The 17,360-nt window shown below is 40.9% G+C and overlaps 1 protein-coding gene across 1 annotated transcript; it reads left to right on the forward strand.

The window, feature by feature from the left end:
* Positions 1 to 14,292: 14,292 nt before the first annotated feature.
* On the forward strand, positions 14,293 to 17,008 carry LOC106675960 (E3 SUMO-protein ligase ZBED1-like). Its single transcript, XM_014411657.4, has 3 exons — positions 14,293 to 15,632; positions 15,809 to 16,061; positions 16,260 to 17,008. The coding sequence occupies exons 1-3, from the start codon at positions 14,515 to 14,517 to the stop codon at positions 16,674 to 16,676; spliced, it is 1,788 nt and encodes a 595-aa protein (XP_014267143.2). The 5' UTR covers positions 14,293 to 14,514; the 3' UTR covers positions 16,677 to 17,008.
* Positions 17,009 to 17,360: the final 352 nt, after the last annotated feature.

Raw genomic sequence — 17,360 nt, forward strand, 5'->3', positions numbered from 1 at the left:
ACCTACATGCTGAAAGCATACTGGCAGTGTGCAGGTAACACATGTACTGGCATTACATATTTAAAATACAAAATATTAGTAACTGTATTCCATTACAGTTGCTGTTTAAAAAGGTGATAATTAGAATACTGTTACTTTGTTGAAATAAATGGATTACACAGTGGTCTTTTCCTGTTTCATATGTTAGGCTATCCCCTCTCTAATTTTGGCAATTTCATGCATTGCCGGAGACCCAAACAAAACACGCAATAAGAGGCTCTAATGTCCTGTTCATGTTGATGGCGTCAGTTACACAATGGACCCGGAGCCAGCACAACAGAGCCAGCAGCGCGCGAGCAGTAATGCATTTCTTACTTGGAAATTCCAACACCACTTCACATGTAAAGAAGAAAGGGATGGGCAAAATCTGGCTGTTGAATGCAAACTCTATATACAGTACAACCAAGCTGCTCTCAGCATCAAAAGACTCCACCTCCAACTTAAAGAAACATCTGGAAGTAAGTATTTAAAAACTAACATTAGCCTACTGCGGCTACCCTGTTTTAGTTGTGGTAGCTACCTGGGTTATGTCCCACTTCAGTATCTTCGATGCACTATTGTTGTGCACCGACTGCAGACGGTTAGACTTGATGGATAGCATTAACAACCTGTTAGCTGCAAATAATCATGTGCAGTTCTGAAAGCAGTCCATGAACTAACCTCGGCTAACGGCAGCTAACAATGTTAGCTCAGTGGCGAGTAACCTTCAGTAATAGTAATAAATCACACAGCAATAGTACATTCATGTAGTTGTAAAAAGCATGATAATATATTAAGTAATCCAAAGTATTCAGAATACGTTACTCTCATTGAGTAACTTAACGGAATATGTTACAAACTACATTTTGTGCCATGTATTCTGTAATCTGTAGTGGAATACATTTTAAAAGTAACCTTCCCAACACTACATACAGTGGCTTGCAAAAGTATTCGGCCCCCTTGAACTTTTCCACATTTTGTCACATTACAGCCACAAACATGAATCAATATCATTGGAATTCCTCGTGAAAGACCAACACAAAGTGATGTACATGTGAGAAGTGGAACGAAAATCATACATGATTCCAAATATTTTTTACAAATAAATAACTGAAAAGTGGGGTGGGGTACTTGTTTCTACAGTCAGTTCATATAACCTGCATAGCACATCATTGAATTTGATTGGGAGCGCCTTCTGCAAACCTTTTGCTGAGCTCAATGCATTCATGATGTAATTGAGTAAGATATTATTCTTAGCAGGGGGTAAAAAAGAAGGTACCTGTCTCATTCGACAGACAATCTGGAAGGCTCTAAAGCACAGTGCAATGCACTGAAATTTTTAAGCATAAAACATAACAGTCAGTGGTATTACTTGTAAGGTTTCTAATGAAGTGCTATTTCAAACAGTTGAAGAAGGTTATATAGAAGAATGTAGGCACTGTTGGTGTGAGTTTATGTCCATATCAGAAATTTTAATACATAAGAAAAGAAAATGCAGATCATATGCAAGCTGTCTACTTTTTTCCCTCCTTTTCATCTATTTTGACAATTTAGATGGGACTTACTAAGAATTAAAAACACAAAATCTCTCACAAATCTTTAGAACATACAACCACAAAACCAATCATTTCTCAGAATTCTGGAGGAACTGAATAATGTAACCAGTAGTGGAATGAATTACTTTCTCTGGTGAGTAATTAAGTAACCTACTGCATTAAGTTTCAGAAACTACTCGGTAATGTGTAATACATTACATTATTGGTTTTGAGTAACAAACATAACAGTGCTCTCATGTTAACAACACAACCATCTTATGGGCCAGATTGGACCCTTTAGTGGGCAAATTCTGACCCATGGACCATATATTTGACAAAAGCCTTCACACAAACCAAGCTGTGGATGGACATTGTTTTCACAAGTATAAAAAAGGCCTGTGTTGTGGTACAAGGACGCCACAAGATAAATCTAAGTGTGAGAAATTTGTTTAAGCACAACCCTAAAAGATGATTATACATTATGCCTGAACTGAAACACGCACATATTCTCTGCTGTCACTTCTAACTGCAGAGGCTGTTTCCTTCCACAAACCTCCATTTTTTGAGGAGATAATTACACACCCCATACACAAGACAGACGAGGAATGAAAATAAACTCTCTCTTTTCTTCCCACCGTCGATCAGCAGAACTGAGCTATTGGCTGATGGCACAGCCGAGGTGACAGATTGTACAAAGGAAAGGAAAGGAAGCCAAAACAAGAGAGACACTGTAATGGATAGGCAGGAAGAGAGAGAGAGAAGAGGAGGGATGAGACACGGATAGAAGGAGAGATAAGATTGGAAATGACGAGGTGACATGTGAGTAAGCAGGCTACATGAGAAAGAGGGGGAGATGGAGGCGATAAAAGGAGAAAAAGGTTGATATGGCAGGTGGATGGGACACGAAAGACATCTAAAAGAGAATAAGAAAAGAGACGAGAGAGCATGGGGTGATTGAGAAAAAGAAGAAATGGAAAACAAGCAGAAATAAATGAGGTGAAAAATGAAAAAGGTGAGGGAGAGAAAATGGGGGATGGGAATAAGGGAGAGACAAAGAAAGGATGCACAAGGAGAGAGAAGCAGGAAAAAACAGGAGCATATTTCATGTTTCTGACACACCTCATAACTCAGGTTGAGAATGCACCTGCACACCTGGCAGACAGAGATCAGAAACCAGGACAAAGAGTTTACATGTCAAAGTCTCTCGCTGGCAAGTTACTCAATCTGTTCTTCGTATTACTGAAACTAAAATATGATGTTTCCAAGCACAAAAGCAGCATATTTAGAAAGATTAAAATATTTTGGAAAGAGGTCAGAGAGACATGTGAGAAGAATAGAATGTATAAGAGTTGAGAATTTTAAACTAGACTGAAAGCTATCGCGTGCTAGCTCGTTTTACTGTTTCAGTTCTGTGTGTGTTTTGCCGAAAATCCTCAGAAATGAATCAAAACAACAAGCAAGAAAAAAATGTGATTCTGAGAGGCATCTTACATGTGAGTCACGTGTTTTAGAAAAAAATCTGCATTCTTTATCCAGAGTGCTTGGAATTGATGGCTCTATCCGGTCGTTCAGTGATGACGTGACGAATCCTATTTCCGGGCCTAAAGTAGTGTGCGTTTAATATGGCTTTTATGTTGTTAACATGTTTAATGTTTCGTATTTTCTTCTATTTAATCTCAAAAAGCTCCTAAAACAGTCAGTGATCACTGTTGACCTCCCTCGGCTGTTATTACCGCTAATCATTTATTTAAGCTCAGTTTTTAAAACCTTACCATGTAACTACAGCACAGCCCATGCAGCAGTATATGAATGACTAACCTCGTATTGTGGATGGATTATCTCAGTTGTCCTCCTGACTGAAGTTTAGTCCTTTTACAGCATCCTGCCATGCGATTACATTTGTTCCTGACCACCGAGAACACTCACGTTAACTTTTATCGAGTGGAAAAAAAGTTAGCTTGTTTAAATTATGCTAACATAGCTGTGTCGCTAGCGGTCACGTAGCACATCATTATATACCAGCTAGCCAAACTTCAGTAACCCTACAAACGTCACTGCTGTTTAGTTTTCTGTCTTCATTTATGTTGGAAGTGATAACAGAGCTGTACGTTTTAATTTGTTTCCAAAACCCCGCAGTCAGGACATGCTATATTGTATTTAGATAGAAGCTAGCGAGCTAACTTCCTGCTAATTTCTAACTCCGTTAAATGTCATAAATTCCGTTTTCATGGATTCCTGGATGTTAAACTCAATTGTTACACCTGGTAGAGCAGAACGCTGATCATTTTATTAAAGATGAAAGACTTTAGACAGTTTTTCAACTCTCAGTAATGCCATAGTGATCATTGGATATATGGACCTGCAGCGGAGTTTAGGCCCAGACACGGCTAGTGACGTCAGACTGAATGATCGGATTGTGGTATAGCATCATTTTGCTCCCACTTCTTTCTTTGATCTGAGCGTTCACATTCTGATGGCTGCGGTAATTCATTGGTTTCATGAGGTCAAATATTTTGTGAATGATGTGCCTTGACTACCACAATCACCAAAGCCGAACGCTTCAACTTATCAGAATGATACTTTGGGGAATTTTGACCCTCATTTCAATCAGGTTGAGTGCTGGTCTTTGACTGAGTCACTGCAGCATATTTCTTTTCTTTTTCAGCCTTTCTTTTGCATATTTACTAGTATGGTTGGGGTCATTCTGCATGACTCAGTTTTGGCTGTTGGACAATTAGCCTCACGTTTGACTTTAGAATACTTTATTATTCAGAAGTGTTCATGGTTGACTCAATGACTGGGTGATGCCCAGATCCTATAGCTGCAAAACAAGCCCAAACCATCACCCATCCATCACTGTGCTTGACAGCTGGTAAAATTTGGTCATTCCAGGCATTGCCGGAAACCCAAACAAAACACATAATAAGAGGCTCTGACCGGAAATCTGACAGTGCAATGCAAACTCTGTTTACCAGCAACCCAACTGGTTTTAGCGTCAAAAGAAACATCTGGAAGTAAGTTCTTTTTTTAAAAGCATACAGCAACTACATTGTTTTAGTTGTGGTAGCTACCTGGGTTACGTCTCTCTTCAGTATTTTTGAGGTACTATTGCTGTGTGATTTATTACGATTACCGAAGGCTGCATTACAACCTGCTAGCTGCGAATAATCATGTGCAGTTCTGAAAGCAATACCAACTAGATTTTTACTAGAAAGAAAACATATTACTGATACAGAAATAGTTTTCTATATGAGATCACTGCAAAAAGTGCAGCTTTACCTAATGTCCACCCTACTGTTGCTCATTTTATATTAAGATTTAAAAATCTAGTTGGTATTGCTTTCAGAACCGCACATGATTATTTGCAGCTAACAGGTTGTTAATGCTATCCATCAAGTCTAATAGTCTGCAGTCCATGAACTAACCTCGGCTAACGTCAGCTAACATTGTTAGCTCGGTGGCGAGTAACCTTCAGTAATAGTAATAAATCACACATCAATAGTACATTCATGTAGTTATAAAAAGGATGACAACATATCAAGTAATCCAAAGTACTAAGAATACATTAGTCATATTGAGTAACTTAACGGAATATGTTACAAACTACATTTAGAGGCATGTAGTCTGTAATCTTTAAAAGTAACCTTCCCAACACTGATTATGGACAATCAGAATCAGAATACTTTATTGATCCCTGGGGGAAATTATTTTTTGTTACAGTGCTCCATTTTAAACCAACATTAAGACAAGACAGACAATACGCTAACTAAGAATAGTACAATATATACATATATATACATACATACATACATAAGTCACTTATAAATAAATATTTGGAAAAGAAACATGTGTAGTTGTAGCAGCAAACAGTGTGTTAAGTGGATGCGTTGTACAGGGAGATGGCCACAGGCAGGAATGATTTCCTGTGTCGTTCAGTGGTGCTTTTCGGTAATCTCAGTCTCTCACTGAACGAGCTCCTGTGACTGACCAACATGTCATGGAGTGGGTGGGAGGTGTTATCCAACATTGTCTTTATCTTGGACAGCATCCGCCTCTCCGACACCACCTTGAGGGAGTCCAGCTCCATCCCCACAACATTGCTGGCCTTACGGATCAGTTTATTAAGTCTGTTGGCATCTGCGACCCTCAGCCTGCTCCCCCAGCATACAACAGCATAGAGGATCGCACTGGCCACCACAGACTCATAGAAAATCCTCAGCATTTTCTGGCAGATGTTGAAGGACCTCAGTCGCCTCAAAAAATAGAGACGACTCTGGCCCTTCCTGTAAAGTGCTGTGGTGTTTTTAGCCCAGTCCAGTTTATTGTCAATGTGTACTCCAAGGTATTTATAGTCCTCCACAATGTCAACACTGACCCCCTGGATTGAAACAGGGGTCAAGTGTTTCCTGGTCTTCCTGAAGTCCACGATCAGTTCCTTGGTCTTTGCCACGTTGAGCTGCAGATGATTCTGCTCACACCACGTGACAAAGGAGTCGACCACAGCCCGGTACTCTGTCTCATCATCCCTGCTGATGCATCCAACCACCGCAGAGTCATCAGAAAACTTCTGAAGATGGCAGGTCTCTGTGCAGTGGCTGAAGTCTGTGGTGTAGAGGGTGAAGAGGAAGGGGGAGAGGACAGTCCCCTGTGGTGCCCCTGTGTTGCTAATCACCTTGTCAGACACACACTGTGGGAGACGTACATATTGTGGTCTTCCTGTCAGGTAATCAACAATCCAGGACACCAGAGAAGCATCCACCAAAACATTTCCATTTTGGTCTTATCTCCCAAGGACGTTGGCCTGTAACAGTGCATACTCATAAAACTGTCAATGAATTGATTGCATGAATGTTTTATACACAAAGTCATTATTTATCAATATTTTCACATCTGGATGTGTTCATCCTTTATGAACACAGAACTCCCTATGATCATGCATATGAACAAAACATCTTTAAAACCAATATTACTACTACTGATTATTATTATTATTTTCTTTTAGTCATTATTTAATGCATCACAAAATCCTCAGAACAACATTACATTGCAGGTTAAAAAACTTTAACCTTAATTTAAACATATTCTAGTATTCTGTATCTCATTTTATCTTTAATCATCTTTCATTGCAGGCAGGGAGCATGAGCCCGCTGATTTAGAATAAGTTTGATTTACTAACGAACGCATAGTGTTAAATATTTTAAAAAAACATCTTTTCACATGACTTGTGAAGCCAAATTTCCCTTTAAGCTACTACTATAAACACCTTAAGTTATTTGTTACCCTATTTTTGTCCACGCATACTTTCAAACTTTGAACTTTAAACATATTTGTGCCACCTTTAAAACATGCTTAACATTCACTGTTAACTTGAATGAAATAGAAGAGGAGTCAAACAAACACAGATGTGAAAATGCAAGAGTACAAATGAGAGCAAAACGCATGCTGGAAAAGCAGTGAAGCATGGAAGAAAATGAAAAAATGGGAGAAAGATAAGGGAAAATGACTGAAATGAAGAGAGCTAATTCAAGTATTGGAGAGCAAAGATGAAAAAAGGTTTCATCGCACTCTCATGGTCAGATGTGGTGGTGAAAATAGGGCTAGGTGAGATGAAGAAGACATAAGGTAAGGACAAATGACAGACTGCAAAGGAGGGATGGGTGGAGGACCCAAAGACAGCTATTGTCACCCCACCTGCCTGTGATGGTAGGATTTCCGGCACTAGTGGTGTTGTTTTCTCTCCTTTATGTGGTTTACAGCCCCCAGGATATGTGGAGGCATTGGGATATCTTTACACACTTCCTGTACCGCACAAAGCTGCCTACCGTTGCTCTGCAGATCACAAGATAATCCCAACAGAGACCAAGAAACAAGAGACCCTGGTGAGGCGTCACGTCACACCCGACACTGCTTTAAACATGTCACATACAAAATAGCCTTAATCATACTGTAGCTGTTTTCATGTCTGTTTTCATATCCACTGATTGTTCTGCGGCGATTGCTTGTAAGAGTTAAGGATAACTATGTGCTGAACAGAAAAACCTTGAGGCAGGTGGACTGCTGTCAGCCAAGAGCAAGGCTCCAGACTAACCAAAATTTGTTGAAGACTAAGAAAATAGAGCTTGGTGTGATGAAGCTCCAGTTCTGCTGAGGCGTCAGAATATGTCACAATCTTGTGTCAGCAGTGTGATCCACTGACCCAGCCTGGCTGGTGTAACCAGTCCAGGATTCTGCTGGCAGTGTCACATTATGAGGACTGTTTTAAAGACAGTCAACCATAGTTCAGATCCTTCATTCTGATTACTGCTGCTGAACATGTGCTTTGCATACTATGTTGGTGGTACAACTTCTATCAGACAATCACTGCATCACAAAGCAAAAGTCAGCTTAAACTGCTTGCTTAACTGCTTAAATGTGCTTATGAATAAGAGGATTGATTGAAGGCAGTGGCGTCCTTAATCACCTGATCTCCATCCTGGCTGGGACATGGCAGAATGGGGGATGATGATGAATTATTGTTTTCGTTTTTTGTTTCTTTTGTTGTACAATATACAATAATGATACAATTTTATTTAAACAGTCAATCTACAAAAAATGCACAAATAATAGTGAAAAGCGATGCTTAATGGTTACATTTGCCACTAAAGCACAGACTTAGAGACGTCACCTACTAAACCTGCTTCCTTGAGGTTTATTACCAATTGTAAATACCTGACCCATCACTGTGATTTGTACTTAAGAGTAAAATGGCCTTCTTTGGCCATTAGAAGACAGGGGCATTGGTACACTTTTATTTACAAAGCTATGCTAGGATTGCTGCCTCCTTATATTTGTACTTTGGTCACAAGGACAAATAGTGGTTCTTACTCCTTGCGCTCAAATGATCAGCTGCTGTTGTCTGTTCCCCTTGTCCGCACAGAGCTGGGTAAGAAAGCCTTTGTCCACTCTGCACCTTTTTCGTGGAACATGTTACAGAAAGACTGGAAACTGACTGAACTGTTGTCTTTAAATGTTTTTAAAACTAAACTCAAAGGCCTACAGGCTGCCTCAATAATGTGTAATTGTTTTGTGTAATTTTAACTTTGTTTGTTCGTATGTATTTGTCTTGAAATGTGCTGCCTCTTGGCCAGGACTCCCTTGAAAAAGAGGTCTTTGATCTCAACGGGACATTCCTGGTTAAATAAAGGTTAAATAAAAAAAAACTAAATGGCAGAGAAGGATTAAGATCTCTGTCTAAACAAATAAATAAATCTGGGTAAATTCCCAGATGATTAAACATGCAACTATTTTGCTGGCAATAACTGAAATGAGTAAAGAAACTCAACAGCCTATTTATGCAAGATAATTCCTCATTTTATTGGGGGTGTTATATTGGTTGGGTCTGATTATTGGGGGGGGGGGGGGTCATAACCCCCCTGGAAATTACGCCCCTGGATACAACATAGTGAGGACAGGAGTTTTGAGAAGGTGTCAATATTGTACTTTGTTGCTGTTGCTGTCATATTCAGTGTAAATATTGCTTGGATCAAAGGATGGTGTGATGCAGTCTTTTTGTTTTAGAGAGCATGTAGATTGAGAAGCTCACTGATGAGTCTTTTATCAAACTAGCTTCTGCTGAAAAGTGTCTCAGATACGTATTTGTTTGCATTATTGTTGCAGATGTCATATTAATGAGATGAAAACGGTTTGTTAGGTTTGTGGCAGCTTAATAAAATATCACGGAATGAAATACTTGTTTGGATTTGGCACATCCTTCGAACCTCTAGGTCTCACTACCAGGAAACAAACCCAGAAAGGCATTGCACTGCTACAGCAAAAGTCTCTTGAATTGTGCAGGTCACTAGTTAGAAGCCAGCAGCGTGATACTTTGTCTAATTTGATTCAATATAAGCAACAGCAGACTTGAATTACAGGGTGAAAATCCCGAAGACTTTCCAATCCAATAATATGTACCATAACACCCTCATCTGCTGGCAGGAAACCTGCCTCTTGGGCCTCTTCAGTCACCATGAGAGAGCATCACTTCACTGAATCTGTAGACATTTCTCAGCCTTCCTCTTTCTCAGCTGACTGACGCATTTGTGGAGCTGAATAATGACACTTGTTGGCTGCACAAAAGCAGCTGGTAGCTTCTGTTGCCAACGATGACAAGCAGAATCGCCTTACTCCGGCTGGAACAATGGAGGGCTGCGTTGATACGGTATTGTGTGTCAGTGTTATCTGTGGCTCAGCCCCGTGAAGATTTGTTCCACCACAAATAAGATTTTATTTCTTGAGAAGCCCCCATGCAACAAAGAAGTGGCTGAAATGCCTCCCTTTACTCCTGGAGGTCCAGAGGATGAACACAAACAAAGCCCTCAGGATCACAGAGTCACAGCTGTTTGTGAAGTGCGGGTCTTATGAGGCTTAAAGACAAAATCCAACTTAAAACACGAGTCACCTATGTTGCTCCTGTGATCCACAAAGCGTAGCGGTGATCTTCCTGTCCCTGATCGGGGAATTTTGAGACACACGCAACCCCTTCATAAAGCAGCAGTGTCTGTGGTGACAGACAGTGAGACAAATCTAGCACCTGCTCCACTAAAAACAAACACCATGCTTGTACTCACGGTAATCCTACACTTCTGTGCTGTTTAGCTCCTCGTTTTAACTTCATAATGACATGACTAGGACACAGTAGATGATTTTTTTTTTCTTATTTGGACAGTTTGGTGGCCTCACAGCAAGAATGCCCTGGATGGATATTCTGTTGTTGGGAATCCTGATGGCATGCATACATTATTAATGTTATTAGCATTTGGTAGGTGTTTCTTCTTATGTTGATTAGGTTTAAATGAAACCCTTTTTGATGGCATGGCAACTGATTTTGTTTTCAAAAAATAATTAAAATAGTAAATATTGACTGAGTGTAATGCTTTATTCAGCCACTTGGGGGCAGCATAAAGAGTTGGACAGCACTTTGTGACATTAAAGCATTAATACTTTTTTTTTTTTTTACCCTTTTTGGGTTTGGTTTTTTTTTTTAACGCTCCACTGGACTAGGCACTTACCAAGTGTTTGATCTGAACATCTTTCCCTTCCGTGGTTTATGAGTGATAATTGTGAAATTCACAAAAACTAGGCATAAAGATCAAGAGATGAAATAGCTGTGCAATAAAGCTTTCCTCTGATTTTGTGTAGGTTAAACTTGGAAAACTTTCAGTTTGGTTGTTCCCTTCATGCTTGTTTGCTCAGCTTTGGTACTAATTCTTTTTTCAAAAGCATTTGCATCACCTCTCTTAGGTAAGGCCATCTAAAATGCAGCCTTAAACAACATTACGCATAAAGGACTAAAATCATCTACATGACACCCCCTGTGCAACTGATGATGTGACAGCAGGACAGCCCTAAACCCTCACAGACTTCAAGAAAGTGCTCATCAAAGTCTTTAAGTCTATGATTGTGGACAGTGGAACACATAAATGACCAGTTACTGCCAGCAATCTTGGTTAACAAGACTGTATTCAAAGACTTTGGGTGCATTGCGCAGGCACAGATGTCTGCTATTCAATGCTAAACATCAGTACTAGTACAATATTAGGATTTCACCGATATAAACAAGAGACTTCTTTGGATGTATGTACACTCTGATAGAAGTCAGATAACTGCATTAAAAACAATTCAAAACATGGTGGAGAGGTGCAATCCCATGACTGAGATTAGTGGAGATGAATGGTGGCAGACAGCTGCAGCTACAACCAACTGTGTCAGGATCCATCTGTCTGCCAAAGCAGCCATCCTCTTAACTTGAAGCCTCACGTTGAAATGGGTATGTTTAAAAAAAATTATATCTTGTAATGTGTAAGTGGAAAATTGGTAATTTTTCTACCTGACTGTAACATGCCGATGTCTGCTGTGAACTCTCGATTTGTAACAACTTTATAGTTGAGCGTCTGTGTGGATTGACTCACTTTTGTTTGCAGCTCCATGATCTGTTTTTGACACTTCTACACTGGCTTCATTTGTCAGGTCCAAAGGTTAACAACTTGGACTTAACGTAAGTCAGGATGAGAGATAAAGAAATACAAACAACATGTATACATCATGTTTTTCTTTTCTTGAGGTGTGACTGGCAAATCTTCTTCTGCGGTTCCTTAAACAGGTAGTGACAGAGGATAGACTCATGATGTTAACCTTTTTGAATTGTATTTTCATATCCCATGTTATCACCTAACCTAGGTTAGTCTCTAACACAGTCTGATATTACTTGTAATTAAACTAAGCTCTATCTTTAACCACATCTTAACCCAAAAAAGAATTAGAAGAGCTCGGGAACAAAAAGTCCTCTCTTCTTAAGCTTTGAATGGCAAATTTATCTCCCTAACTAAAAAGATACAAGAACACACACACATACAACAACTGCAGAGTTTACTATAGCTGTCTACCACCAGCACTTCAGGAGTAAATCAATAACATCTACTGTGTCCTAGAACACACACACAGACACACACACACAGAATTCAAAACCCAGACCCCCCTCCCTGTGACCAAACAACAGGTGATCAGCTGCAAATGGGTGAAGTGAAGTAGGTAGGGGGAGGGGGGAATAAGACCATTCATCACCACGGGGGCTGCCACCGTCTCCCTTCTCTGCAAAGGAACACGCTGTAGCAGACATCTCCATTTAAAAGCACTCGATCAGCAGCTAAACAAACTCAGGCCCTCAGGTCACGCAGCCGGGGCCACACAACTGGGTTTGAAGCTTGGTAGAAGTGCAGCGCAGCCTCCTATTAGGGCGAAGTTCAAAGGAGAAGCACACACAGACACACACACACACACGTTCTCAATCACTGGCAGCAAAGCAGAGTGGACTGAAGTGAGGTCAGCAGATCAAACAGTACCTGTGGGCTGTTAAGCAAACAGAGTCACCATGCGATCTTTAATAATCTACAATTTGTGGTTTGTTTTTGCACAAACTTCACATAGTTTATTTGTTTTGGGATTTATTATTCTTATATAATTATAAGATATATATGAGTATGCATGAACTAGAGCTTTAAGAAGACTCAAAATTTTAAATAAACTGGAATTATTAGTGTTGTACGCCACATCCCCATTGAGGTCCTGATGAAGGCTCTTAGGGTCCTGTTGATCTTGATATATATATATATATATATATATATATATATATATATATATATATATATATATATATATATATATATATACATATATATATATATATATATATATATATATATATATATATATATATATATAAAAACACCCAGCACGCCCCTGCGGGCGGTTTATCCTTCAAGCTCGGGTCCTCTACCAGAGGCCTGGGAGCTTGAGGGTCCTGCGCAGTATCTTAGCTGTTCCCAGGACTGCGCTCTTCTGGACAGAGATCTCCGATGTTGTTCCCGGGATCTGCTGGAGCCACTCGCCTAGCTTGGGAGTCACCGCACCTAGTGCTCCGATTACCACGGGGACCACCGTTACCTTCACCCTCCACATCCTCTCGAGCTCTTCTCTGAGCCCTTGGTATTTCTCCAGCTTCTCGTGTTCCTTCTTCCTGATGTTGCTGTCATTCGGAACCGCTACATCGATCACTACGGCCGTCTTCTTCTGTTTGTCTACCACCACTATGTCCGGTTGGTTAGCCACCACCATTTTGTCCGTCTGTATCTGGAAGTCCCACAGGATCTTAGCTCGGTCATTCTCCACCACCCTAGGGGGCATCTCCCATTTTGACCTCGGCACTTCCAGGCCATATTCGGCACAGATGTTCCTGTACACTATGCCGGCCACTTGGTTATGGCGTTCCATGTATGCCTTGCCTGCTAGCATCTTGCACCCTGCTGTTATGTGCTGGATTGTCTCTGGGGCATCTTTACACAGCCTGCACCTGGGGTCTTGCCTGGTGTGATAGACCCCAGCCTCTATGGATCTTGTGCTCAGAGCTTGTTCTTGTGCTGCCATGATTAGTGCCTCTGTGCTGTCTTTCAGTCCAGCTTTGTCCAGCCACTGGTAGGATTTCTGGATATCAGCCACCTCCTCTATCTGCCGGTGGTACATACCGTGCAGGGGCCTGTCCTTCCATGATGGTTCCTCGTCTCCCTCCTCTTTCTTGGGTTTCTGCTGCCTGAGGTATTCACTGAGCACTCGGTCAGTTGGGGCCATCTTCCCAATGTATTCTTGGATGTTTGTTGTCTCATCCTGGACTGTGGTGCTGACACTCACCAGTCCCCGGCCCCCTTCCTTCCACTTAGCGTACAGCCTCAGGGTGCTGGACTTGGGGTGAAACCCTCCATGCATGGTAAGGAGCATTCTTGTCTTTATGTCAGTGGCTTCTATCTCCTCCTTTGGCCAGCCTATTACCCCAGCAGGGTACCTGATCACGGGCAGGGCGTACGTGTTGATGGCCCGGATCTTGTTCTTACCATTCAGCTGACTCCTCAGGACTTGCCTGACCCTCTGCAGGTACTTGGTGGTTGCAGCTTTTCTAGCGGCCTCTTCATGGTTCCCATTCGCCTGCGGGATCCCCAAGTACTTGTAACTGTCCTCTATGTCTGCAATGTTGCCTTCTGGTAGTTCAATCCCCTCAATTCTGACTACCTTCCCTCTCTTTGTTGCCATCCGACTACACTATATATATATATATATATATATATATATATATATATATATATATATATACATATGTATGTATAAAGGCTTCATATATATATATATATATATATATATTAGGGGTGTCAAATTATCGCGTTAATTGCGATTAATTAATTACAATGCTATTTAGCGCGTTATGTTTTTTAATCTCGTTAATCTAATTTTTAATCTCTTGACGTCATTGATTTTGTATGAGAGTTGCTATGTTATAAAATCCGTTTTTATGTGCTGGGCTCCTTGTGCTTGACTTGTTGGGGGTGGAGTCACGTCGTGAGGTCAAGGTGAGAAGTGGTGATTAGCTTACAGTGTGGATATGCAGGCGCATCTGAGAGTTGTTGGCCCAATGAACGGGAAATTTGTATTTCATAAACGCCCCGACGGCACCATTGACAAAGGTAAAGTGGTCTGCCTAGAGTGTAAGAAGGAGTTTGCTTACCACCGAAGCAGCTCAAGTTTGGCCTATCACCTCAACGCAAAGCACCCAGCCGCGAGTGCAGCAACAGCTAGCAGTGAAGACGTTAGCAATATAGCAAGCCAGAGCAAAGCTTTTCGCCAAACAAAACTAGAGAATACCCCTCGTATGAGCAAGTCTGCGACCGACAGGCTGACTAATGTTATTGCCAAGTGGATAGCGATGAACTGTAGGCCGATAAATATAGTAGAGGACGAAGGATTGACAGAGGTGTTGCAAATTGCGTCCAATGACCCGTCATACAAGCCGCCGTGCAGGACTACAGTAACGACCAAAATCAGCAAAATGTACGACGGCGAAAAGAAAAACAAACTTGAGATTTTGGCGGAGGATTCTCCCAACTGTGTTGCTATAACCGGAGATCACTGGACCTCAGCTGGCAACCACAGCTATTTTGGGGTGACTGGACACTTTATTGATAGTGAGTGGAACCTCAACTCATTTGCACTGACCGTCATGAGAACAGAAACCAGGCACTTTGCTGATAAATGCGCCGAACAGTTCCTCAAGGTAGCAAATGACTGGGGTATTGAAAACAAGATATCCACCATTGGCACAGACAGCGCAGCAAACATGCTGGCTGCTATGAGAGCACTTCCATATGAGCACATCGCCTGCAATGCTCACATTCTCCAGAGGACCATCACGGTATGTCTCGATAGCAGTGGTTTTGTCGGTGTACTGGCAAAGTGCCGCAAGATTGTTGGTCATTTTAAACAAAGCCCTGCGAGTACCACAGAACTTAACCAACAACAAGTAGCACTCGGAAAGAAGAGCGATCAACTTATACAGGATGTACCCACCAGGTGGAACTCGACTCTCGCAATGGTCTCACGCCTCCTATGTAACCGAGAGGCTGTCCAGGCTACGTTGGACCAACAGAACCACAGGTTGGTCTTGCCAACCGAAGCTGAGTGGGCGAAACTGCAGAGGCTGGAGCTCCTGCTTGAACCATGCAAGTAAGTTCAAATAAACACCTTCCCATTTTAATTATATAAACTACTGTTACATGTGTAAAATCAAAATTAATGAACATAACAAGGAACTTTTAAGGACAATTAAATTGGAAATCAGTTACACTTTGATTTAAATGAATCCAGCTAGGTTTATTTAGCAAACCTCTTCACCTCTGCAGGTATGTGACAGAGCTGCTGGGTGGTGAGGCCTACGTCTCTTGCTCTGTAGTGCTGCCTGCTTTTCGCCATCTGTACCGTGTCATGGACATTACTGATGATGATCCTGCCTACGTGGTGAAGTTCAAGAATGCCTTCCAGAAGGATCTGGCAGCACGACGAGCTAATGGCAACGAGATATGGTTCGAGGTGGCCACAGCATTGGATCCACGGTTTAAGGATTTGAAATGTCTTCCAAGAGAAAAGAGGGAACAGGTAGGACAATAAGGTTAAGCTGGACTAATGAGTCCAATTCATTATCAAATCAAACTTTTATTTATTATATGGAACACAAAGTTCTTTACAAGATTAAATAAAATAAAAAAAAAAGCACTTAGTTTTAATCACAATCATTCATTCATTCATTCATTCATTCATTCATTCATTCATTCATTCATTCATTCATTCATTCAGGTGTGGACCATTCTGGAGAATATGCTCCAGGCAGCAGAGCCCAGAAGAGCAGATAGTCTCCAGCCCTCCACAGAGGATGATGGACCAGCTCAGAAGAAGAGGAGGAGCGAACTCCTTCTGGGGTCTGACTCTGACTCAGAAGATGGAATTGAGTCTGGAGAGCTGCAGCGCTACAGAGCAGAACCCAGCATCAGTATTGATGACTGTCCCCTGCAGTGGTGGTATGCTCACTCAGGAGTCTATGAAAAGCTGTCAGTCCTAGCACAAAAGTACCTGGCCTCCCCAGCTACCTCTGTACCCTGTGAGAGACTCTTTAGCCTTGCAGGCCACATAGTGCAAAAGAAAAGGGCAGCCTTGCTTCCAGAAAATGTTACCAGGCTGGTGTGTCTTAGCGACTGGCTGAGGAAGAAGAAATGAGACACATGTGGTCAGCATAGCTGCTGTGTCATTTGTAGCCTACTAGAATAGATTGCTTGATGTTCAGCACTTTTTTTTGTGATGGAAGAATACTTTGATGTGCTAACTTGCAGCACTGCAATGTCAGTTTTATTTTTCATTATCTGAAGCAGAGGAATTTCAGTGCTGTATTGCTCAGAAAAGAGCAACTCTGATGTGCTAACTTGCAGCACTTAATTTATTTGATTTTATTTGTATTTATTTTTCCACTTATTTTACAAAAGAATACAACAGTATGTAAATGGTTGCATCTGTTTAACGTTTGTTAAACAATAAATGACTTTATAAAGTCACTTTCTTTGTTATATCAGTCTTTTGGTCTGCCACAATAAGTTGAGGGCTTTCCTCAGCTATTTTTAGGTGAGATTAAAAAAGAGATTAATTAGATCAATTAATTAAAAATCATAATTAATTAATCTCTATTTTTTTTTAATCTCTTGACAGCACTAATATATATATATATATATATATATATATATATATATATATATATATATATATATATATATATAAGGCTTCATATATATATACGAAGGCTCTTAGGGTCCTGTTGATCTTGATATACAGGACCCTAAGAGCCTTCATCAGGACCTCAATGGGGATGTGGCGTACAACACTACAGGCCAACTCCAAGCCCATAGCACA

This window comes from Maylandia zebra, linkage group LG19 (genome assembly GCF_041146795.1).
Source record: "Maylandia zebra isolate NMK-2024a linkage group LG19, Mzebra_GT3a, whole genome shotgun sequence".
In the NCBI taxonomy this organism is placed as follows: domain Eukaryota; kingdom Metazoa; phylum Chordata; class Actinopteri; order Cichliformes; family Cichlidae; genus Maylandia; species Maylandia zebra.